The sequence below is a fragment of the Struthio camelus genome, chromosome Z, assembly GCF_040807025.1.
Source record: "Struthio camelus isolate bStrCam1 chromosome Z, bStrCam1.hap1, whole genome shotgun sequence".
NCBI lineage: Eukaryota > Metazoa > Chordata > Aves > Struthioniformes > Struthionidae > Struthio > Struthio camelus.
The window spans coordinates 84,683,031-84,707,014 of NC_090982.1; the positions used below are offsets into that span (position 1 = coordinate 84,683,031).

General features: G+C 45.4%; 1 protein-coding gene across 1 annotated transcript in view; it reads right to left on the reverse strand.

The window, feature by feature from the left end:
- Positions 1-23,984, reverse strand: part of LOXHD1 (lipoxygenase homology PLAT domains 1) — a 149,754-nt gene that overhangs the window by 90,464 nt on the left and 35,306 nt on the right. Inside the window, exons 5-11 of the mRNA XM_068928480.1 lie at positions 13,541-13,639; positions 11,850-11,998; positions 9,170-9,293; positions 7,099-7,349; positions 5,988-6,123; positions 2,815-2,975; positions 1,561-1,647 (exon numbers count right to left, since the gene is read on the reverse strand). Coding sequence (XP_068784581.1) covers positions 1,561-1,647; positions 2,815-2,975; positions 5,988-6,123; positions 7,099-7,349; positions 9,170-9,293; positions 11,850-11,998; positions 13,541-13,639 — 1,007 coding nt within the window. The remainder of the gene's footprint in view (positions 1-1,560; positions 1,648-2,814; positions 2,976-5,987; positions 6,124-7,098; positions 7,350-9,169; positions 9,294-11,849; positions 11,999-13,540; positions 13,640-23,984) is intronic.

Consider the following 23,984-nt stretch of genomic DNA (forward strand, 5'->3'; position numbering starts at 1 on the left):
GTGGTGAACACAGCAGTACTTGATGCCCTCTCTGCACTGGGGAGGTGTTGAGTTGTGTTTGCCTTCTCAGCTCCCTGGCAACGCAGGAGAACAGAGTGTGTCAAAACACAGTAGAGGCACAGACGAAAAATCTCTAATCATCATAGTTACTCATGGCTGCAGAGAAAAAGTGAATGTTTTCTTAAGTGCAGAGAAAGTTCTCCAAGACTAGCAGAAGGAATATAGGTGAAGCATAGAGATGAACTACCTGCCTTCCAGACCTAGGCAAGGGCTGACAGCATAGCAATCGTTGCAGATGGAACGAAGGAAATAGGAATGAAGATTAAGAAGAGCACCTAGTATATCTCCCAGACAGCGCACTGTGGCTCCCTCCTGCACAACCTTTGCCGGTTCCTCCAGTCTGCACGCGTCCAACTCCAGCAATGGAGCTGTCAGCCCATCAGGACAGGCTAGGCTGCACTGTATCATAGGTGTCCTCCTTTAGCAGTTTTTCTTCTCCTTATTCATGACCAAACTAAGCAGGCCAAGAGAGGACTTGTTTGCCTCTCTTGGTCTCTGAGAGCAGGAAGGTCCCTGGCCGGTAGAGAGAAGTGCGTGTGTGGTGGCAGGGGGATGAGAGTGTCCGACATCAAGAGGACAGAGGAACGTGCTTTTTAGCATCAATCTGAGCTGCAGGAAGCTGCCACGTCACACTGCTCTCCTTTTCTACATGCTCCAACACAAACGCAAGCATCACATTTGCCACTAATCACGGGCTTATTCTTTGCAACCCCAAGTGCTACCCAAGGACTGGGTGACTTACTGCTACTCCTCTCTTCGTGCCCGCCCCCTCCTCCTTGCCTAGCTAACCTAAAGCCTAGGTCTCACATCACAAAGAGCAGTTCAGCTCCTAGCTTGCCTAATACAGCAAGAACTGCATATGAAGCCCCAGGTTTTGGGGGCTATGAAAGCAAGAAAAGGAGTTAGCATCTACTGTTTGCTAGTTGGGAAGTCTTACATCCTCCACACACCCCTGCCTGCAGCAGTCCTCCCTCTTTTCACATGTTTCCAAAGTCCCAGCACAAGGACCAAGGCTCTAGTGGAAAAAAGCTGCTAGGACTCAGCACAGGGACAGCCCTCTAAGCTAAGAGCTTTTTTGGAAGAGTGTCAATCAGCGCTGGGAAATGCTCTCTCTCTCCCATCATCAGAGCCTGAAACTACAGGTGTGACTCCATAAAGGATTATGGAGACACCCTCCACTTCTGCACAGTGCACACAGGGGGCTGTCCACCAGACTGAACTGACAGAGAAGGGTAGGAGAAGGACTTTTCTCCAAAAAACATGCAGTGAATGCTTCTCTCTCCACATCTTTTTGCAGAGGCTACAGTGCCTCCTCCTTCACATCCCACGTTCGTGTAGGAGCTCCACTTTCACCCTTCACTCAGCACAGTCTGTGAACGGAGGCACCTTGCACGTCAAACTCAACTGCCAGCTGGCAAAGGCAGTGATGCACGACTGACAGTACACGCTTTTGTGACCAGTGTGGCTTTTCAGGGTTAGCTTTTCTTGTTGTCCTCTCACCTTATTCAGATGCCAGCCTGCAAAAGGGTTCCTCTTCTCATGCCATATCCGAAGCTTATAAAATGTACCGAGATCAGGGAGTTCAATCTACAGAGGGGAAAAAAAGAACATCACCCGTTTCTGTAGATCAACAAAGCACGCACACAAAGCATACCACAAAACTTCTTTTAAAAGCTAAATCAGAGAGGAGTTAAAAACTAATGTTCTTAAAAAGTACTCAGCCCTAGTCTGCCAAGATAGCTTGATACCTCTCTTTTTGTGAGAGGACAGCATAAAGGCTGAATCCAGACACTCTTGATCATGAGAGCTCCTCGAAACTGTTCCTCCAAATAACAACTAAAGACTCGTGTCAACTCCAGCTTTTTCTCATACAGGACCTGCAAAACAGTCATACTTTCTGCAGGAGTCAGTTATGTATTCTGATGCAAAGGAGGTGAATGTTTTAGCTACAGCCATGGATTAAAATCCTTTGCTTCTCAACTTTTCTCTGACTAGTCCACAGTTAACTTTTAGGAACATATTTGAGAACAGGGAAAGGGGAGTTGAGGACACAGGAAGACCCTCCTCAACCTCCAAACTCAGCATGCTGCTTAAGCTCAGCCGCAAACATTCACAGAGGCTCACATCCGTGGAGGGTGAAGAGTGGTTCACTCAGGACAGGAAACATCTCTGCTACTTCTCCTGTAAAAAACTAATGCCTACTGAAGCACTGCAGGGGGAAAAAGAGATCAAGTATTACCTTATTCCAAAAACCCCAAAGGCCATGACACCTAACAAGCAGCCCCACAGGGAACGTGGCTGCCTGCTTCTTTCTAAGGGCGCAGTGTGCTCCTTGTGGTCTCAGAAAACACTCTTGGCAGGCAAATATTAAGCCCATTCCTCCTTTGAAATGGTCTAAGTGGGTGCAGCAGCTCTACGATGGGGATGGGACTGTGCCTGAGGGTAAAGGCTGTCTACTTCAGGGGCTACAGAGGAGATGCAGTACTTAATGCCACCATGACTTGAGGTCATTGTCACCTGAGCACCCCGGAATATCAGCCTAAACCCTGTTTGGAGAAGGCAGGACAGATCTACAGGTGGGGAAATCATTGCATCACCACCAAATTGCGTGAAGTCTCCTCCACTTAAGAAGGTTCTGTTGAGATCTCATGCTGAAAGAAAGATCTCATGCCTTTGGCTTTCTATACAGGGCTAAAAGCTTATGTCTTGAAAAAACATACTAAGCCAAATTTACCACTGGCTCAAGGGCCATACCATGAACTTGTCAGTCTGTCCAGTTTCAAAGTTGTCTGAATTGTTGTCCAGCTTTATCTCATCTGACTTTCCCTTGTCTCCATAAACCTGGAAAAAGATGGTGGCATCTGTCCCTGCATTCTTAATGTCGCTTGTCCAAATCCACAGAGACCAAGGATTTTCTACAAAAAAAAAAAAGTCTTAAGGCATATTTTTTAAAAGTTAGTTTTTAAATGTAATTAAAAACATTAAAAGCAATAAAAACATAATTCTCATTGCTTCCCTTGGGTGGTAGAGACAGCTGGATGAAAGACTATGCAGACGTTTTATCCTTTTCTGCACAAACATTATCAGCTGCTGCATGATGTACTGGAATGAGATTGCCTGGAAATACAATAATAATGTGTCTCCCTTTAAAATAAAATGAGAAAACACGTAAATCATCACTTTATAGGTGACTCATTATTATATGTCATACATTAGTAACAGGGTAATCTAGGCAACTGCTCCACCTCTATAGTTTCAGTATACTTCTCCAATACTTATAACTCTAGCTTCAAAGACCACTCTTAACACACGGAAATAGTGTGTCTTTCTTTTTGTCGAAGGGAAAGAAGCTCCAAGTACCTAATATGGTGCAATGCAGCTCCAGGTAGCTCCCAAAATTCTCTGTAGATGAGCAGCTTCTGGAAAAAGCAGCAACATGGATGCAACCACATATCACTTCACCCTGAGCTAACGAGCCTTCCTGAGATATCAGGCCTATTATCCCAGATATGCATCTTGCAGGACAGGTACTAGGCTCGGGTATCTCTTGCTTGGATCCAGTTCAGGTATCTCTCGCTAGGTTGCATTATGTGGGACAAACATGCTCAGAGGGAGGTGAAGGTATTCTTTAAAAGTGTTTATATGATTTCAATGCCAGATCCCACCCAATTTCAGTTAGCACTTGCGTTACTCCAAGTGACGTGCCCAAAGTCTGCAGCAAAGCAACAAGCTGAATTTGCATTTCTTGAGTCCTCACCCAGCATTTTAACCATAAGAGGAGCCCGCATGCAGCAAATTCACATTGGTTTACAAATCAGGGAATGGTTGCATATGTAAAGGTGACATTAGTTCCTCTACAGAGCCCTGCATCTGCATTCTCACTATATCGATAATAATTTCTTTCACTTCTGCAGGCCTTGCGGCACCTACAAGAGAGGGAACAGGTTTCTTTCCTGACTCAGACATCGGCTGAATTATTAACAAATTCTAATGAAAGAATTGCTAACCCTTTTGGTATGCCTGAGCCCACATGAGCACAGCTTGACCTTCAGAGCCCAGAATGGAATATAAAAATACGAAGACGTGCATATAAATTAGCTTTTTACTGATCTACTCAGCATGTAATTATAAAAGGGAGGGGACCGAGCCGCCCAGAAAATGAGGCGGGAGAAGAAACTCTTCTTCAGAAAAAGTTTCTCCCCTACTTAAATAGCATTCAAAATTTTCATGAACACCGTCTTCTGAAAAGCACCAACGAGCCTTATCCGAGCAGAAATGGAGCTGAAGCAAGTTCGCTCATGGCATGTGATATAGTGGCCAGGGAAAAAAGCAAGCCCAAACTGGACACAAGGGACTTCTTTCATCTTTCCTGCTTGGCCTCCCTGACCTCTGCAGCTGAAGGGAAGGAGGAGAGGAATGACGCATGTACAGGGAGGAAGGGAGGGAACCTTATATCAGGAATATATGCCGACAGAGGGCTGGCAAGGAGAAATTGCGCCAGGAGAAACCTGGGTGAGCTAGGTGTGCAGCTGCCAGGGGAGACCAGGCATTCCCCAAACACCCATCATCATCCTCACAGGGTTTGGTGGACACATTCCCCCCTTTCTCACCCAAACTCCCCTTCACATCAAGCAATCCAGGCAGTTAGGAAATTCTCCGAGCTAGAGCAACTCTCCCCCAGGGTACAAACACAAAGGAGAGCTAGACCTGACACAGCGGTTCCTAGGATAACATGCAAGATAAGGTGGGGGGAAAAAAGGCCGAGAATAAAAACAAGCTACATGGCGAGCTACAGCTCGCTGGGGGAACAGCCTGCAAACGCTGTGCAGCGAGCCGCTTCACCATGGATACCCAAAGTGAGGTTGAACCGAGCTTTGATCAACTCCCAGAAAAGGACGGTCCTGCGTGCACAGAGCGATAGGCGAGATGACATAATAGGTCTTTTCTAACTCCAAGTCTTACGCTTCTCTAATCTGGCAGCTAAAGGTCACAGATTTCTCAAGGCTAATGCTCTCTGTCTATCTGCTGCACTGCGGCAGCAGGGGAATTAGCCTGTCAATAACAATCAGAGCTGATAATAGAGGGTTAAAGGTTGCAGATGCTTTAGTTAAATGGACCGAGGCAGAGACGTAATGTGGTTATAACACTGACTAACATTTAGATAAAGCTTATTTAAATGAACTGCTGCTTAAGCAGGAGCCCACCCGAAGCATTCTGATTAAACTGCATCTATTATCCTAATTAAAACATTCTGCTTACACACACACACTAACGCGGGCGATCCATCGCGTGGTGCAAACGCAGCCAGCCAGGCTCAGGCGAAGGCACCGTGCTGGTGCGCTGCCCTGCACCGCACCGAGCAGCATCTCCGAGCAAACGCACGCGCTTGCCTCCCTCTAGAGAAAAGGCTCCAAATGCAGCGCTCGCTCACCTTGGGAGGCACGTCTGACAGCTGGACTGACCAATACCGTGTTTTTTCTCTAAGGCCCCAACTAAAAGAAAATTAAAGTTAGCAGGAAGAGTTTGGTTTTTCTTCCTGTTTTCCCCCAGATCTGTCTTTTTAACATATTTAGGTTTAGTTTCCCTCAGGACCAAGCAGGTCTTACTGCTATGAGAAGAAACCTATACCTGGCTTGTCTGCAAAGGTGAGGTGATGGATGCAGCAGCTGTAAGACTAGTGAACCTAGGAAGGCTGCTAGATCCCATTTCCTTTTATTACGAAGTGAGTGCAGTTCTTCAAAATATATTAAAGGTTTCATCTTTTTTGACTTCCCAAACCAGGATGTTCAAAGAGGAAACTCAAGCAGGAGCTGATTCCCTTAGGCCCCAAGTTGACCGTGGGTCTGCCCACGTTGCGCTGCACGGGTGGCGTGCATGGCGCTGCCACAGAGCAGGGTCGCAGGAGGCTACTGCACGCTTGTACATACTTTTTAGTCTTTTCTGGCGCAGGGAGACCATTTCGTAGAGCTCCCGCTCTATGAGGCCATCTCCTTCATCTTCATCCAGCCATTTCCCACAAGGGAAGGTTTGCTCAATACCAGTGAACGGGCAGTAAACCACCACCTAGAAAAAGAAACCGGAGAGATGAAGGTGAATATTCTGTCACTGGCAGCCCACAGGATGCTGATCCTGAAATCTTAACCAACTGAAGCAATGACAGAGTCGGGGAGCCTGGTCCTGCTCTCAGAGCCAGGTTCCCTGCACCAGTCTGCAGGAACAAGCCCGGGTTATTGCACAGTTCCCCATTAGGAGTATATCCAGGACCCTCCTCTCTTGTTATTCCCACTCCTCCAAAGTCCAGCAAAACAGATCCAAGAAGAAGTGGCAAAATACTCCCAGGGGAAGGCAATGTGAACAGGCAGTGTAGCTGCAGGAGTTCATGTTGCGTCAGTGCCCAACACATGCCCTGAGCCCCACTGCAGTGTTTTGCGGGAGACATACGGTACAGAAAACCTTCAAATGCATCCTGAGCTACCTTTGCTTTCCAGGAAAACTGCACGCCCTTCCACCTTCAGAGCGTAATAGCAGGCATGAACCTGGCAGAGGGGTAGGCAGCTGCTGCACTCTGGTCCCTCCCCTTGGCCCTGCTGGTGCTGCACACAACCCCCCGCTGCTCCACCGCCTCCCAGGGACAGCTGGGGTCAGCCACTTTTTTTCCTAGCAGCATCTAAGAACTTCAGGAACGCCTGAGTATAGATGATAACTTTGAAATGCTCAGCACAGTCCAAGACCACGTTTCTGTCTAGCCCCTTTGGGCAAACATCTGACGGTGCTTTTGGTGCTGAGCAAAAAAATAAACCCTATCTTTGCGACTCCGAAGGGGCAATCAACCCAATTAGCGAGGGATTGATTTATGCATTTAATGTGCCTTTGAGGCAATCAGCTACTACCACGCATTATGTATAACGTTGACTTGCTAAACCGGGGATATTGTCATCCAAATAAAGGCAGAATTTTTAAACCTATTTGGTTGTCCGGGCCAGGCTGTGAATAGGAAACAACCCGACAGCTGCCTGCAGACCAGCAACGGAGTCTCACCTTTTCACAAAACCAGCCAGAACTGACACCGCAATTATCATGCCCAACGGTGACTCTGCTGAGAGGGCTGAGAAGAGCTGCTATCTCCACGTTAAAGAGATCTGTCCTGGCGCGCTCAAATTCACCTCCTTCCAAGAAAATCTTCCCACTGTTCTTTAAACCTTTGGAGCCATGGAGGATTACGTGGATCTTGGAGTTTGTGCCAGCCCCTCTGATATCTCCTGTCACTACAGCAACGTTGTACACAATACCTGAAGGAATCAGGAATTCGGTTAGGAAGAAAACATGGAGGAGAAAAAAAGGCTGGGAGTCACAATTCTTGACTGGATTTACATTGGGTTGTACTGATTTCCCACGGGTCTTTCTTAGTTTTCAACTTGGACCCAGTGCAAAGCTTTATTTGCTTTCATTCCACGCATACATCTGAGAAACACATAGCTGATTTCATACTGTCCAAGAGAAACAGGTTCATGGTCACAAACTCGCTATTGCATGGTCCACTGGAAGAAAGCCTGAGACTGTAGCTGTGGTGTTCTGACATCCTTACTATAGTGATAATTTAGTGAAAGCATGCAAAAAGTTGTACTGGCAGCTAAGTTGCTTGATTTTCAGAGGTACCAAGCAAGCACCAGAAGCGTCAAAGGATGCTGAGAGGATAGGGCTGTTGCTCTCGACAGCTGGGGCAAGATGTGTAACAACACTACACCCTGGAAACGTGGGTTTGGCAGCCTCTAATGCTGCAGAAGCCAGCAGGACCTGCACTACCACTGTGCAGCTTTAAAGATCTCAGCAAAGCAAGCTTTGGGAGAGGTAATGTCTTTTATTAGCCCCAAATGGAAGAAAGAGAAATGCTTTCTGGAATAGAATTTATATGTATAAAAAAACCCTCTGTTTTTTCCAGCTCTATCTGTTGGTCTAAGAAAGATAAGACCTCTCCCTACGCACCCTGCTTCACAGAGGACTCATTAACAGGCATATCTTAGGCCTGCCTCAAGGCATTGAATAAGGAGACACGTCTGTAACTATAACCGTGTTTTAGGGAGCATGTCTAAATAGTGAGGGCCCAAGCAAAGTCCTGCCTTGGCCTAAACCACCCATAAATCTCAACAGGGACCTTGGAAAAATTAGGAACGTCAGGACTCACTGTCTTATAAACAGTTCTGTCGTTCTGTAAAGTTTGCATTAAAAATTGCATTCGGGCACATTTTACTGCGCAAATGGAATATCTTCAACAGAACTTATGAGAGCAGAAAAACTGCACGTTGAGGAATGCAAAACAATAAGGGAAGCTTTCAGTAAGGGAGCTGCAATCTTTTAGTTAGAAGATTTCTGTCCTCTGTCTTTATTTTTCACAACAGGCATCATGCAGTCAGGTTTCCCCACCCAGGCCACTTCCCAGCGCACATGCAGGGAGTTATACGAAGACTGCAGACGTTGTAGACCTTGAAATGAAGTAAAGAGCACCTGTTATGTTCATAGTCACAGTGTTTACCTCTCCATTAATGAATACGTACAGGCAAAACACTATCCAAATCATCTTCTGCCTGGTGGTAATTTGTTTTACTGACTTTATATCCAAGTTTCCTTTAACAGAGACATAACATTTGTTTGCCTCTGCTCTAGTCGGGTGGGATAATGAAAAAGTCAGTTTTAGGGCTTTGCACTGCCTCTCTTGTTTTGTAAAAGGATCCATCATTCCCCAGTGCATAACCTGAAGCCTAATATGGATTACTGTGTGGCACCTTGGTGACTCTGGGAACAGCAATCCACTTTCTGAAGGCTGCTGAGTGACTCGCTGAAGTACATGCTGGATCTTTCACCCTTATGCAGGTGCAGCAGGTCATAAATCACCACTTAGGCCCTGCACGGCTTCGCCAGTGAGATGTGGAAGTGGAAAATGCGGTGGTAGTTGAGGGACCCTTGCATAAAACTGCCTGTCACCAACTGCTGGTCCGCTCTAGGTCTCCCTAAGGCCAAGGCATTTAACCTTCTAAGGAAGACATGACTAGAAACATCAATTAAGCCTTTGTACCTTTGCATTTCCCACTGTGGATTCAGCCCATGACTTTACCTGTGGCTTCAGTGCCTCCTACAAGAATGTCCCTCTGGATTTTTCCATCATCCTCATCTAAAGCAAACCAGCGTCCAACTGGGAATTGGTATACACACTTGTTGCCAATATCTTCAATGATCACCTAAGAGGAAAGAAACAATTCTTTGCAAATATGTGCAGAAAAAGCAAAGTTGTTACAGGAGGAGGTGACAGAACAGGAGCTTATGTACATTGTCCGTTTCACCTGACATTTAATATTCACGCAGGACCCTCTCCCCTCTGTGAGTGGAACTAATGGAATTTCAGACAATTAGCTAGTAAAAAACTGGGTTTTTTTCTTTTTTTTTTTTTCTCTAGTGAACTCAATCTGCATCTCTCTCAGTGTGCGAGACCAAGTGTCTCTTCTACCAAGATCAGCTGGCTGGCTTGTCTTCAGCCTCTCTTGAGCCTGTTTGCCGGCTACTCTTCTTCGTTTCACTGAACAGCAGCTTTTAGTTCTGCTTTGGGAACAGCCTGTCTTCATTCTCGATCAGTTTTAGGGCCATGCTATGAAACAGCACCCATGGATTTTAGGACAAATGAAGACCACTGCATCAGCTTGCATGAGCTAGTAATACCACCTTATTTCACCCAGTTATACCAGTATGGAACCATGTGCAAAGATGGCCATGAAACCTTGTGGTAGGGACAGTTTCTAATTTGGAAGTACTTGGCTCTAGGACTTGGTCCTACTCTAGAGAAATATTCTACAGAAACAAGCCAGGGAGCGTCTTCCCTTTTAACAGCAGATTAGGCCAGTGTTACCCCCTTAGAGTTTCTTGTGCCTCCTGCTGAAGCATTTGTTACCACCATACATCCATGTTCCTGAAGCTTGCAATAGAATTACTGCAGTATTTTAGATGAGCAGTGCAGTCCCAGGGATTTTCAGCCAGAATTGAAGAACTCAAAGGCTCCACTTGCCTCTGGCTCACAGAATGAAAATTCACTATTGGGGTAGAATGTCATTGCCACATTTCTCTACCTTCAGAGCTAACAGGAAGGATCTGAAACCTATCCCTTGTGAAAATATCTGTGAAACCATTCCTTGGGAACCTGAGGTTCCCATCCTGCCGCTTGTCTCACATTGTACTATTGTCTGTAGCACTACTGATTCTCATTGCACCTCTGTAGACACGGACCACAGTGTCTGCCGGGGTCAGGAACATCAGCGTGAGAGGGCAGCACCGTGCTGGAGTGTTAAAGACTGAACTACATAAGGTTTAGGAGAAACATCAACACTTAGATTTCCCTCTACCAGCTGATCCTCTTTGGGTTCAGGTTAACATCTTTATTCATGTATTTAGGGGGTGGAAGACCAGCTCTGAGTATAAGCTGCACTGAAAACACAAGAAACATGAGAAGAACCTCTAATGATGCTTAGCAAGTTCCTCCAGGAGTAACAATGCTAGAGTCCCCAGGTCCTGGAGCAAATTGGAGAAAAACATCTGTCAATTCTTCAGGATAACTGGGCTATGGTTTAGTTTGTTCCTCCAAACTTCCAGCTGTACTTACAGGGCAAGAGCTACCTTTTACTTAATCCCAAACATCTCAGTGGTTACTGTAGCAGAGCATAGGATTAATATTTTGGCTGCAACTGGTCACTGCTTCAGGCTTTGGGACTAAAGTGACCTAATCAGCATCAAAACAATGTCATTCAGACTTCATTTGTACTACGAGAGCCAGGATCTTTTTTCATGTTTTTTTTTTTTTCCTCCTGTTTATTACAGGAAGCTCAACAGCTCTGTTTTTCATCTTCTGCATTTTCATTGACAGTCAACATAATAACTTTTAGTGCAGTGTATGGGGATGGTAGAAAAGCATGTGCTAATATTTGCATTTGTAATACATCAAACCATCCTGTTACTGAGGTTTTACAAACCTTGGGTCAGATCTGCCAGGGATTAGAGCCAACTGTGTTCAACTACACCAGCACAGGAAAGAAAACGAGATTAGAGGAAAGATTCATTGATTCCTCCTTTTAAAATATTCTTTCAGCCATTTCACTAAAAGCGGCAATGCCTTCAAGCCTTAAAGTAGAAGATTAAAATGTGGAGGAAAGTGGGAGTGGAAGACAGGTGTCTTTGTGGCAGGGATATAAATATTTTGCTAGGCCAATGATAAATCACTTAAATTTGGTCAAGCTATAAGTCTTTGCAAATTCTGAATGTGAACAAACTCAGTAGGTATTTCTTAGAGTCTGGTATCTTTGCTGTCTTGGTAATGAGTTAAACCGATAAAGTCATGACGGCTTGGAGGCCCCAGCTTTGAGAGTTCCTCCTCATCTGGTAAAGCAGCTGTGCAGCAGCTGAGGCAGGAGAAATAAGATTAAAGCGGATAAATGCAGGTCCTAAGAACTGGATTTTCTCACTGCCATAATATCCCCTGAGATGATGGGCAATTTACCGAAACCCAAAATGTCCCTCTTTTTTCTAGCTACCCCATTTTAAACCAGTGCACAGAAGCAGTGGGCACACACTGGCAAAGGGAAACTGCATTCTGAATACTCAGAGTATGTGTAGACCCAGCCATCCCCCTCTGTCATCAGCCCTCCGGCAAACATCCTTACATTTCTTGGTATCAGACCACTGAGAGGGTAAAAAGTGAGACATTTTGATTCCAGAACATCCTTATGTTAAACATCTCCTAAGGAATAGCTAACCTTTGCAAGGAACCAGCCAGCAGAGCCACCCTTGTTGTTATGACCTATGTTAATTTTTCTTAACCTTCCCAGATTTGGAGCATCAAGTGTGAACTTGTCCTCTGCTCCTTTCTCAAAGTTGTCTTTGTCATTGTCCAGCTTCCTCACACCTAAATAAAAAATAAAAATAAAATAGCCAGGGAGGAAAGGACAAGTCATTAGCACGTGCATGCTTGTAAATAAAGAAATATTTAAGAATGCCACACTGTGACTGGACCAAATACCCGTCAGGTATTTCTCCAATCAAGCTTCAAGGTAAACGTACAAGGCTTTATATTCTAATGAAAAGGCACCTTGTCTTGAGCACACAGAAGACCAGGATTTTCATGCTAATATTGTAATTACTTACAGCTCTCAGAGTTTTCAAAAATATATATCCAGATGGCTCGTACATTTTTTCCTACCATCACATAGTCCTTTTATTTTAAATGTCTTCAAAAATTTCCAAACTGTTTAAAAAGGGTCTGGCCACAAGCCACAGATTTCGACATCTGACGACACAGGATTTTTTTGCTGCCTTATGCAGGAAGGATTTATTTAAAAAATTAGGATCCGGCCTGGGATAATGGCTTTTCCTGACCTCACAGGAGCTCACCTTTATGAAAAATATTAAAGCACTGGCCCCTGATGCAACCAACGTAGTTACGGTGCTGGTTACAGTACGGGTTGGGATCAAATCTGCCTAAGCACCCTGCAGAATCGGTGCAGGGAAAGGCAGTAGACGGCAATTCATCCCTCTTCCCTCTGAAGAGGATGAGTCATTTTCTAGAAGCGTTGCTTCTCTGTGTTGATCTGACAGGGTGCCTGGACAACCAGCATGGATTTAGACACCCACCTTCAGATGTCTCAAGTGAGATCAGATGAATCCCCTTGTAAAAGCCTGTAAACTTAATCAAGGATGAAACCCATCCACTAGGCTTTATAATCTGCTCAGGGATGCTTGGCAGACATCATATCATTATTCCTTGAATTTGACAGGATAGAAGAGAGCGTATTTGCTAGTTGGGTCTCTAGGACTTTCCGTCTGCTCCTTTCCATGGCAGGACCCAGAGATTTTGGTCTGGGTGCATCTTTTCTTACTATTCAGTTAAAAACACCATTTAAAAAAATTAAATTCAAGTGGCTGGGCCCCTGTTTTCCTATAACGTATATAAAAACAAAAAAAGCAGCAACTACCACTATTAAATCAAAGCCAGCTAACACAAACGTTGTTTAGAGTATCCTTCTAAACGGTCGGGCAGGCTCAGCCCCAACCTGTGCCACACTGAAAGGACATTATCCCTCCTGCTTCACAGAAAGGATCTGACACTCAGTTCTCACTGCGTGCACTACAAATAACACATTTGTATCAGATCCCTTAGTGGACCGGCACCTATTGCACTGCTTTGTGTTGGCAGTGCTTCTTCCCGGGATTTGCCTTCTGGTGGTAGGTGATCACAGACGCGCTCACAGTCCAGCTACAGCAGCTCCTCTGCAGACGCAGCTTCGGGGAACTGTGGACGTGAGCAACCCTAGCGCCAACAGCACCATTTGTTGTGCCTTTCGCTCAGCCACATTATTCTGCATTTGCCGGATTGCTGCTGTGTGTTGTTCAGATCACAGGTCTGCAGAGCAGGAAGAAATATTTTAGGAAACGATTTGCATTTGAATACCTGTGTCTCCTTTCTCACCGAAGATATTAATGAAGACATCTGCATCTGTTCCGCTGCCACTGACATCGCCAGTGAAAACTCGGACCACGTATTTGTTTACTGCAAGGAGAGAGGCAGAAGTCCCAAAACATTAATAAGGCAAACCATGGTTTGACACAAAACATAATAGCACAAATCAGTTCATGCAGTCCTCTACGGTCTTGGAAGCATGTCCAAACCACGTCTCCTGGATCACGTACACTGACCCCCAAATCATTTTTCTCTTCTCCACAAGATGAATAAAATCCATAGACAGAGCTCCGTCACCTTGGCTATTCGCTGCCCAGAGCAAGGGGGACAGATCACTCAACTCCTGGCCTTGATGTTGAAAGTTCAAATAGATGAGAGAAAGGAGCAAGTTTTGATGATGATACATAGCTATTAAATCAACCCAGACCTACACGCTGGCCTTGCTTTTTTCAAAACATCTTTGAGTCACAAAATCAGCCATCCGCCGTTTCAGGCCTGGCCCCTCCAGGCTGAATGTTGTCCTAGAGGTATTTTTGCACCTTAGCTAACGCGAAGCCTGGCTGGCGACAACAAATATTTTGAGGAAAGGTCAGCAACACTGCCCAATCATAAAAATTTGAAGGGGCTCACTATGTTACTCTGTCTAGTTAAAAAACAAACAAGCAAACCAACAGAAAATCCAGTACTTTCTATTTTATGAAAAAGCAGGAATAAAGCCCAGGAGCTGTGACACTACAAGGCTATATGATGCACGGCTCTAAGGAATGCAAAAATCCCACGGGTGGGCCGCACACATGACCATTTCACCTGCTCCATGTCAGTGAATGTGAGAGGCAGGGTCTTTGGAGGGATCAGGATGGGACTAACCTGGCTCCAAAGGACGGCAAGAGTGAACTTTGCTTCTTCTGGCATCAGTGAGAAAATCCCCAGGATCTTCAGCTCCATTTAGAGCAAACACGAACAACCTTCAAAATCTACCACTGAAGTCTGTGCCTGGCTTTCTGACTCCCTTGTTCCTTCAGGCAGGCTCAACCCTGACAGAGGTCTAATGCCATATGCTCTGCACAGAGCCAGTCACAGTGCTGGAGACAGACAGCTAAACAAAAACTAAAATCGATAAAGAGAAATGCAAAACCTACTAATGAACAATACATGACTCCATATATGCCCTCAACGAAGAATTGGCCATACCCTGCGTTACTGAGCCCTGCTTAGATGATGCAGCAAGCTCCGGGGTACGTCACCTCTTCTCTTCCTACACTTAGGCATACTGCGTGTGCAGAAAGGACAAGTGCACAGGCCACATCTCACTTATCTCCCCCGCAAAAATAAAATTCCAAGCATCTGCCTTAGGTAGGACAAATTCATTACAACGTTCATCTGACTGTAGAAACCAAATTCAGAGCAGATCATAAGTTTTTACCCTCACTTACAGATCACATCAACTAAAGGAGGAACTATCTCAGCTAACTTGATTGTCTCATTTTCCTTGGAGATTTCAATAAACAAATCTACAAAAGCTAAAGCTTCAAAATTCACTTTCTGCCCTAGGGCAGTTCAGTTCAGGAAACCAGTTACTCACTGGACCTAGCCTAGCTAGATGACAGAGGACATTAAAATTCAGCCCAAGTCTTGGCTAGATCATCATCTTGTTACAATAATGATAAGAGAGATTTTACCTTCCAGGGAAGCAGAAATTTCCAACTGTTCACCTAAGAATGCCAGCAAACTGTAAAGTTCATTCAAGTCCTATAGAAACACAGCCCTTGGCAAGTAACGTTCTTTGCGACCTATCTTCAGCGAGCAATCCCCTCTCTCTCTCAGATGAACTGTTTTGTCGTGTCATCCCCACAAAGCTCTGTGGCCTTCTGAGCCTCTTAAAGAGAAGCGGTGGAAAACGAAGCAGGAAAATAAATATACATACATACATATATATCCTAGAAGATGCGTACAGAGAGAAGTGCTTTGAAAAGCTAACATGTGATGGCACATTCAACTCTGAAGATACTAGGTCTGTTTTCGCTAGGCACTTTCCTGGGAAAAAGCTTTCCCTGGTTGCCTCAGCCGCCCATGCTGTTTTCCACGTGTGGTCCCCAGTAGTGGCTCAGGTTAGAAACTCCTTTGCCAGGTGTGTCCACCCACAGGTAGGGGAGAAGCATGTCTGGGCTTCCTGGCCGACACTGGGAATAAGTTTCCTCAGGAGCTATGGACCATCACAGACCCCCGGGTTACCGCTCACAGAGCGAGGCACTTGCCTTCTCCAGCATAAACAAACCCTAGTGCATGTTATAAAATTATGCTAAAAAGCAGCAGACACTTTGGTGCACGCGATTGCCCTGAGGCAGAGCATGTAAGAACAAACATATGAGAAGCAGTTGTTGGTCCATTCCTTGAATTACAAGGCTGTGCTCAGCTCCTGGGGAGAGGGCTACAAGGGCAGGCCCCAAAGAGAAGAGGAAGATCACCTGTCACGGCTTAATGAACATGCTCTGAAAAGACTAAAGTTGATTTGACATTCTTGGCGCCCTGTAACAAAACTAGCCATCGCAGATACAATAATAATGATAAAAATGCAATAAATACTAAATAACACGAAGAAGGGTAGAGCTGGGCTCAGAAAATACCTTAATATTTCTCTCTAACTCTTTTCCTTCGATCCATAGAGCTCTAACAACCTTCTAGAGATGTACCAACCGTAAAGGTTCTTATTTGCATTAGCCAAGGATAAAGATAGCACAATTTACAACTCCCATTCGGCTACTAAACTGCTCTAACTAAAAGTGACCCTTTGTACGTGGGGATCCTCAACCACAGACCACATTTTTCAAAACACTTTGCTCCATTCACCACCTCTGCAATATTTATTCTGATGTCAGTGATTAATTTTCTACTCCGCTTTTCAGGGGCCAGAAGTGCCTGATGGGATAAAAAGGTCCACAAAAGGAAAAGCATCAGCGGCTGAAGTTAAATTGCCACTGTAAGATCAAGCTTTATGTCTCTAAAACGTAGACCAGAAGGACACCTGAACACATGCAGAGCATCAAGGAGGACACGCAGAGAACAGAGAAACACCGGTTTAATTCTATGCCAGATCCAAAGCTTGAAAGGTTTGCCAACCAGATTTGCCATAATTCAAATCTAAGGTATGCAGTGTCATGACCTGACAACCTGCTTGGAAAACCAAGTATTACTGTGCTACAAGGGTTTTACTCTGTCCCATAAAATATGAGTGGGGCTAGAGTGCACAGCACTAAGCTTGGATGCCTCTTCTCCTTACAGATGTGTTGCAAAGCTACTGCAGGAGCGTTTGCAGTCCAAGGGAAGTATTCCTACTCAGAAGCTTTCTCCTTTTTCATATGTTCCCAACTCTGAAACTATATCCACACAAACCAGTCCTCATACCTGTTCCGCACAGCTCTGCGTGCGGGACCAGTTTTGGCCCCTTCATCTTCAGAAAGCAAAAGTCTGGGCCATACTGAACTTTTGCCACTGCTCTCCCCCTTTCTGAACAATTCAAGCCTTAGCCACAGCAGACAGAGTAGCACTTCATTCAGCACAGGGGTCCTTTTGGGTTCATACATCAGCACATCTTCCAGAATTAAATGGTGGAGGTGCAAATTTAAAAACAAAGCGATGCTACGTCTTCAAAAGGCAGTGGGGATTCAGCTGCTAGAAGCATGCAGGACAAGGCTCGCATTGCAGCCAGGCGCGATCCAGCTGAAGTCAAGTACTCTTCGTTTTAAGCACGGGTGGATGTTGTTCCTTATTCTGCAAGCCCTTTATCATGCTTTATTTAAAAAAGTAACATCATCTTTTTCAAAAATATCCACTTGGCTTTTTTTAATCTCAGTGCACAGCTCAGAGTTCATCCGTAAAACAGAGATCAAGATGTTGCCTGGAGATTTTCTCTGGATGCTTCTCCCAGAACCGGGAACAGGCAAAATGCTAATGAACGGCTGATAAAAGCTGTGACTCCATCTAGCTGTGTAGGCTCACTGCGGCACAGGCACGGGGAAGGGAGATTTCCTCAAACTGAAATTAGCAGCATCAGAGGCAAGAACCGCAAGATGCCGCAAGCCTGAGAGCTCACAAAAATTTAGTAGCAAGAGCAGTAACTGTTTTCTCCTGTCCATCCTCTCTCCTCCAACCCGGCCATCCCAGAAAGGCACGGGCAGTCGGTGCCGCGATGCTGTCCCTGGGAAGCAGCGAGGTGGAACTAACGGATATGACCCCGCTGCATTAATTTAGCAGAGGTGTGACAGGCGAGCAGCTTGTCTGTCACTAATCAACTCAGCCACAGCTTTCAGCAGCTGAAAGGGGAGATTAATATTCCACCGTGAGCTAGATTCAGTTTCTCTCCACCGAGAGGGGTTTATTTTCATGGAGGAGAACAGCGGAGGGCTGAGACGCCGCAGGGACACCTGGCATGGCAGGAAGGCCATGGGGCTGCAGCCCTTTCTTCTAGACCTGCCCGCCGACATCACCATCCCGAGGACGCAGGGTGCAGCACTAACATAACACCCTGCCCAGGTTCCTCTCATCCACCTCACACCACCCCAAGTGCTCTCATCCACCCTCTCTCCTGCCTAAGACCACGGAAAATGCACGGACACATCGCAGCCAAATTTGGGGGCCGTTTTGTTGTTTCCCCCTTTGGTTAAACTCAGGCCTTCCTTCCACCTTCAAACTGCAGTTGACTGCTCAGCTGTGCGATATTCATCTGTTAATGCAATTTATTTAGCAATATGATATCGTGGTCACCTGAAATAGTGCAGGATAGAGTTGCCTGAGGAAATCTTGTGGCTGATATTATTTGGGGCACTAGATGTGGCATTCACGGACAAGCTGATGAATTCACAGCAGCAGGAGCACCAGATCCAGGCAAAGAAACAAGGACGACCGTGCTCCACTACAGAGAGCTACCACCTCCAACAGGGCACAGCAAGTTCTCTGTAGGCATCTCCGCCTGTCTCTCTCATGCGTGACCTGCAGCGCAGCAGGTTGGCAGCACAGCATCCAACAGTTAAGAAACATCACTGCCATCAGAAGTAACATGCACGGGGTTAAAAGCAGGAGACTAAGTTGTAGGCAGTGCTGGATTGCCTCCTCATAAGGCAACTTTTAGCAATTATCCTTCCGCTTACAAAGTGCTCCCAAGGGTAGCAACGTTTCGGACTAGAGAGGATGGAACGGGTAGGGAGGAGGCACCGCTACTGTCTCTGAATTGTTACAGCTGCCAAAGAAATAAATCTGTGGTTAGCAAGAAAAGCAAAAGAATTGGTGCTAGAGGAGGAGGTAAGACAGTTTCCACCCCTGACTCTGCCACAGTCTTTTTGCCTGACCCTGGGAAGGTGCTTTAACTTCCCTGTGCCTCAATTCCTCGCTGTCAAATCAAGCCAATAATTCCAGCCCACCAGAAACCCGCTGATGAAACATCTCCTCAACGGAAAGCATTGCTTCATCAAAATGGAAGCTCCTTTATACCACTTCAGACAACATTTTTCTCAGCGACAGCTGGACTTCTTGGTTAGTGCAACCTTAAAAGGTTGGACAGCCCATGGCATGTTGGGCAGACAGCTGGGACCTGGAGTCCCCAGTCCAGCATGCTGGATTCAGACTAAGAATTGCAATTTAATTCTCTTCCTTCCTACGAGAGAGCTTACCCCCACCAGGCTAACACCTACACGAACTTCTCCTGGCCTGCAGGTGAAAACACCTTATTTCATTTTTGTACAACACCATGCTATCTCTGGAGTCTCTACAAACACTGCAGAGAGAATAAAACTCACCCAGCCCTAATCATTACACTCCTCTCTTCTGCAGTAATGGGGACTCTAGAGATAACAAGGCGGAGGAAGCTGTAACGGGAACCTGAAGCCACCCCTATTAAAGCAAAACGAGGAATCCTGTTGAGTTCAGCAGGAGTCAGCTCTGTCTCTAAAGCAGGGCTCCTTGTTGCATAAAACAATTGCAGGCAGTTAGGGAAGATCATTCTTCCCCCTCAAGGAAAGGGTGGAATTGAAAAGATCAGTCGGGAGGTTGATGACTCGAGAGTAATTAATCTCTGTCAAGAGTAATCGACAGCTATCTTTCCTAACGAGCTGCACTTGGAGAGGTGAAGAACAGCTTCTTAAACTGAGGGTGCAGATTAGAAATTCAGATTACAAGCACCCTTGGAGAGCAGGGGATGCTGACGAAGGAATAGCTGCACGTTGCTTTCTGCCCCGAGCGTGCTGCCCAAACCGCGGTGTGAGCAGGGGGAAACGCCGGGTGCGTTTGCGCGGCAGCAGCGCGCGTTGTCCCAGGCAGCGCTGAGCCCGAGCCAGCACGACCCAGGGCAGCGGCTCCCTCCACAAGCCTGCTCTTAAGAGAGATTATTGCCGCTACGAAGGAAGCATAACACACGGGAAAGGGAAATGATTAAGCTTGCTCTCCTAAATATTACATTATTCTCACCCGTTGTCTCATGCTCTTCCTGCCATCAGCTGAGCTGCTTGGCCTCCCTGTCCAGCCTAGAGACTGCAAGACTCGGGGACTTCTATGTGAAATCAAAGCATGCATCAAAATGGTTAATATATTAGGATTCAGCCTGGATCATCCCTCTGCAGAGCCTGAGAGAGGCAATCTACCCCATGCAGGAGTCTTTGCTTGTAGGATATGCTAAACTGATGTTCCTACTGCGACTTCAAAGCCAAGATGACATGTTGAAGTGAGCTCTAAACGACCTTGCTCAGGAGGCAATAGCAGTTTAGTTGCAGAGGCATGGAGCTGAGCACGGAGCAACCCACCTCGTGACAGCACTGTGGAAATCCCTGTTCACTTAATTCCCCATGATTTCTCATTGCTTTTCATTAGTTCAGCCCCAGGATGGGAGCCCACGAAAAACAAAAACAAAACCAGATATTGCACAAAGGTATCCATTTCCCTCCCCCTCCTGCTTCCCTGAGTCAGCTATAATTGAAATTGGGGAAATCACTGAAAACAACCTCTTGAGTAAAGTATTTTTGCTCGGAATGAAGAGTAAAATAATTTTACAGTGTTGTTTAAAATTATACTAGCACTGTACTTCAGTCTCACCTTTTATATGTAACACTTTCTAAAGAAAGTTACTTTATTTCAAACCTGACAGCGTAAAATAATTACAACGTCTAGATATAATTGGTCAAATTTATGCCCATCTTCAGAGCTGTTCATTATCTGTTTTACACTGGATACACGTAGATCTGTATACCAGCTGCGCAGAGAGATGGCTCATTCATTTCCAAACTTTTTTCTCTTGCAACAAGAGGTCCTTATTTATGTGAATTACAGGTCCCTATTTACATCCCATTTCTGAGCTCTGTGTATCTTGTCTTCCTTCCGGTTTACAAGTCATCAGCGCTTCTTTTCATTTCTAACTTTTCAGTTCCTCCTTATTCTTGCCCAGTTTTAGAGATAAAACATCAGGCAAAAAGTACATTACAAAACCCTCCATAGCTAAATTGTTTTAAGCATGGTGGCACTAGGGTATAAACGGGTATAAGTTGTAGGGAGAGTAAAATCCTTATCAAACCAACAGATCTAGTTTAAAAAAAAAAAAGACATTTTTGGATGCATGGTGTGCTTAATAGCATCACAGCTTTCTTCTGACAATATTACTTGGGTAGTAGAAGATATTCCACCATTCAAAACCTTGTTTATTGAATATCAGTGTGCAGCAAAGCCTTATCCTTAATATGGACATTTGTCATTATTCAAAAATAAAGAATTTAAATATATTTCATAAATATATTTAGCTGCATTTGCCTGTGCTGGTTACACACTTCCTGTTCCCAATATAAATAAAGTTGAGTTTTGATAAATAAGTAAAGCTGAGTTTCTGAACTTCTATTAATATTTTGTTCTCCCTACCCCAGATCTCCTCCTCTTTCCTGACCATCCACATCCTCAGAAACACCTTTTTGTTGTTCTATTCATTCAAGTTTCAAGAACATAACAGCACATTTTAAATTACGACCCAAGGGTGGTAGGAGAAATCCCACTCCTCCGCACACAAGACTCTCCACATCTGAGGCTTTGTAAAACAAGGCTACAAAGCCCACCAGATGTCGTCTGCTGATGTCTCACATCCAAAATGCTGTTCTTTATCATAGCTTCCAGCACCAGTACATGATTGAGAAATACTGGCCACAGCTTCAGCTTGGATCCAGTCCAGCCCTTAGGCACATACGTATCCCATTGGGACAGGATGGACTTAACTACTGACTCAAAGTCAAGCAGGTGCATCAACAGCCCTAAGTGTTTTCTCAAGCCCCAGCCAGGTCACTCCCTCATAAGTCTTCAACTCAGCCAACATTAAAACCTTGGACAATGAACTGTGAAGTCTTAACATATGCTTCCTTCCCAGAAGAAAGAAGAAACAACAACTCATATTCCCTGCTCAAATATATAAGTTTTAGGTCCTAGCAGACCTAAAAAACTCAGACAATATCTATGGCATGTTAACTCTATGTGCACTCACGTAGATGTTCTCAAAAGCACACCAGGCAGAGAAGCCAGTGTAGTCTGCTCCTTTGTATGGACAAACTGCCTTCATAATAGCATTTTAAGGAAATTGTTCTCTGACCAATGCCTGGCACATTTAAGTTATGGAATCATAAATTCAACGCAACTGAGTTGAGTGCTCCCATTCCCAAGGTCCAGGTGGACGATGCGTTGCGTCTGCCCCGCTCTTCAGAGCTGTGCTGGACAATATATCCATTGTAAACACAGTCATTATTAATAGGCCAGATCAACTAAACTTTACCCAGAAAAGGTGTTATTACCATTGAAGTGAATGGAGTAGTTATACAATCTGAGGTCAGACACACACAGTTGTGTCTTACTGTGCCTTGAAACAGTTGGACATGATCTGTTGTCTGATGTACGTTTATGGCCTATTGTGTCCAGTCTTAAAAAGTTTAGGAGTGCTGATGACCAAGGAGCCCGCTGAAAGTCAGTCCTTGGCTCTGATTTTTGTTTGCAACAGCCATTTTGGCAAGACTTGATGCACATTTGACAGGTCAGCATTCATTTCAATCACACAAAAGTCTAAATTCATTTTCAGGTATTTGTGCCCTTGCACATGGTTTTAAGCACCAAACAAGTAAAATTCTCCTTTGGAAATGAATGTTCCTGCTTTCTCTCTGTCAGAGAGTGCATACAGAGAATTGTTTTGGTAAGGGAGAGATTTCAATCTTCCAATCCCTGCTCAGGGCTAACTAACGTATCCTCTGGTCCTAGCTAACCTCAGCCTCTTTTGCAAATGCAGACAAAATATAGCCTTGTAGAAAATATTCCAGCACTACATCCTGAGGCCCTTCGGCCCAGCTGAACCCCAAATCTCAGGACTCCCTGTTTTCCAGCTAGGAGATAGAAGCTGTACATGTCACACACGGGGATGGAGAAATCCCCGCTCAGTGGGTTCCTGCAGGCAGTGCCGTGTCCAGCTCTGAGGGAGACCTTTCACCACAGTCTGGGAACCCACCATGGTAGGGACCATGAGTGTGAGGACCACGAGCGTGGGAGACACAAGAGTCCTCCTGCAGGATGGCCTAAAGGCTTTTAATCCAGAGTGTGCAGAGCACATAGTGACAGGAATGTCCTATTTCTCTTCCTTCATCCTCATTTTTCAGCCACAATTTTAGAAGACCATATAAAAACGAGAGAGGCAGATTAGCACCTTTGCCAGCTCCATCATCAGCTCTCTCCTGAGCCTGGTAAACTACCAACTTATCCTAAATTTGGTCTTGTTTATGGTGACATGCCTGCACTAGCAATCACATGGACTACCATTTAATTTTTCCCATAGGCTGATAAAACTTCCCACCACAAGCCAACTGGGCTGAGAACAGAGTGGGCTGCAGGTATCAGGCAAAGGGCTGGGAATGGGCTCCCACATTTTACGGGGTTTTGCACCTCCTCGGGTCAGTAGCTCTTATTAGCGCACCCAGAAGCCATCGCGAGCGCTCTCCTCCCCCGACCACCGTTTGCTTTGGCAGGACATCAGACACCCTCAGAGCTCCTGATCGCAAACCCGCAGCCCTCCAAGGAAAGCCTTGAACTTCGAGCAGGTCCTCAGCATAAGAGCCCAACCACACTAGGGCAAACCGAAGGCTTCAGAAGCTCAAGGCAAGCAGCGTAAGGCCACACAATAGCCCTTCCTTGTAATTAATACCTGTAATGTAAATTAATCCTAGCCTCCAGTAGCAGCTGCTGGGTAAATAAGACTCTGTGGCACTATCGCTGTCAAAGGGCCATGGGCATACGATGCCGCGCGTATGAGAGCAGGGAACAGAAGAGCATTCAAGCAGCAGTGCTTAAAACGTAACCTGCTCTCCTTGAGAAATGCCTGGCATTCAACAGGGAAAAGACAGGAGCTGTATTATTCGAATTACTAAATGCAGTCACTCAGCTG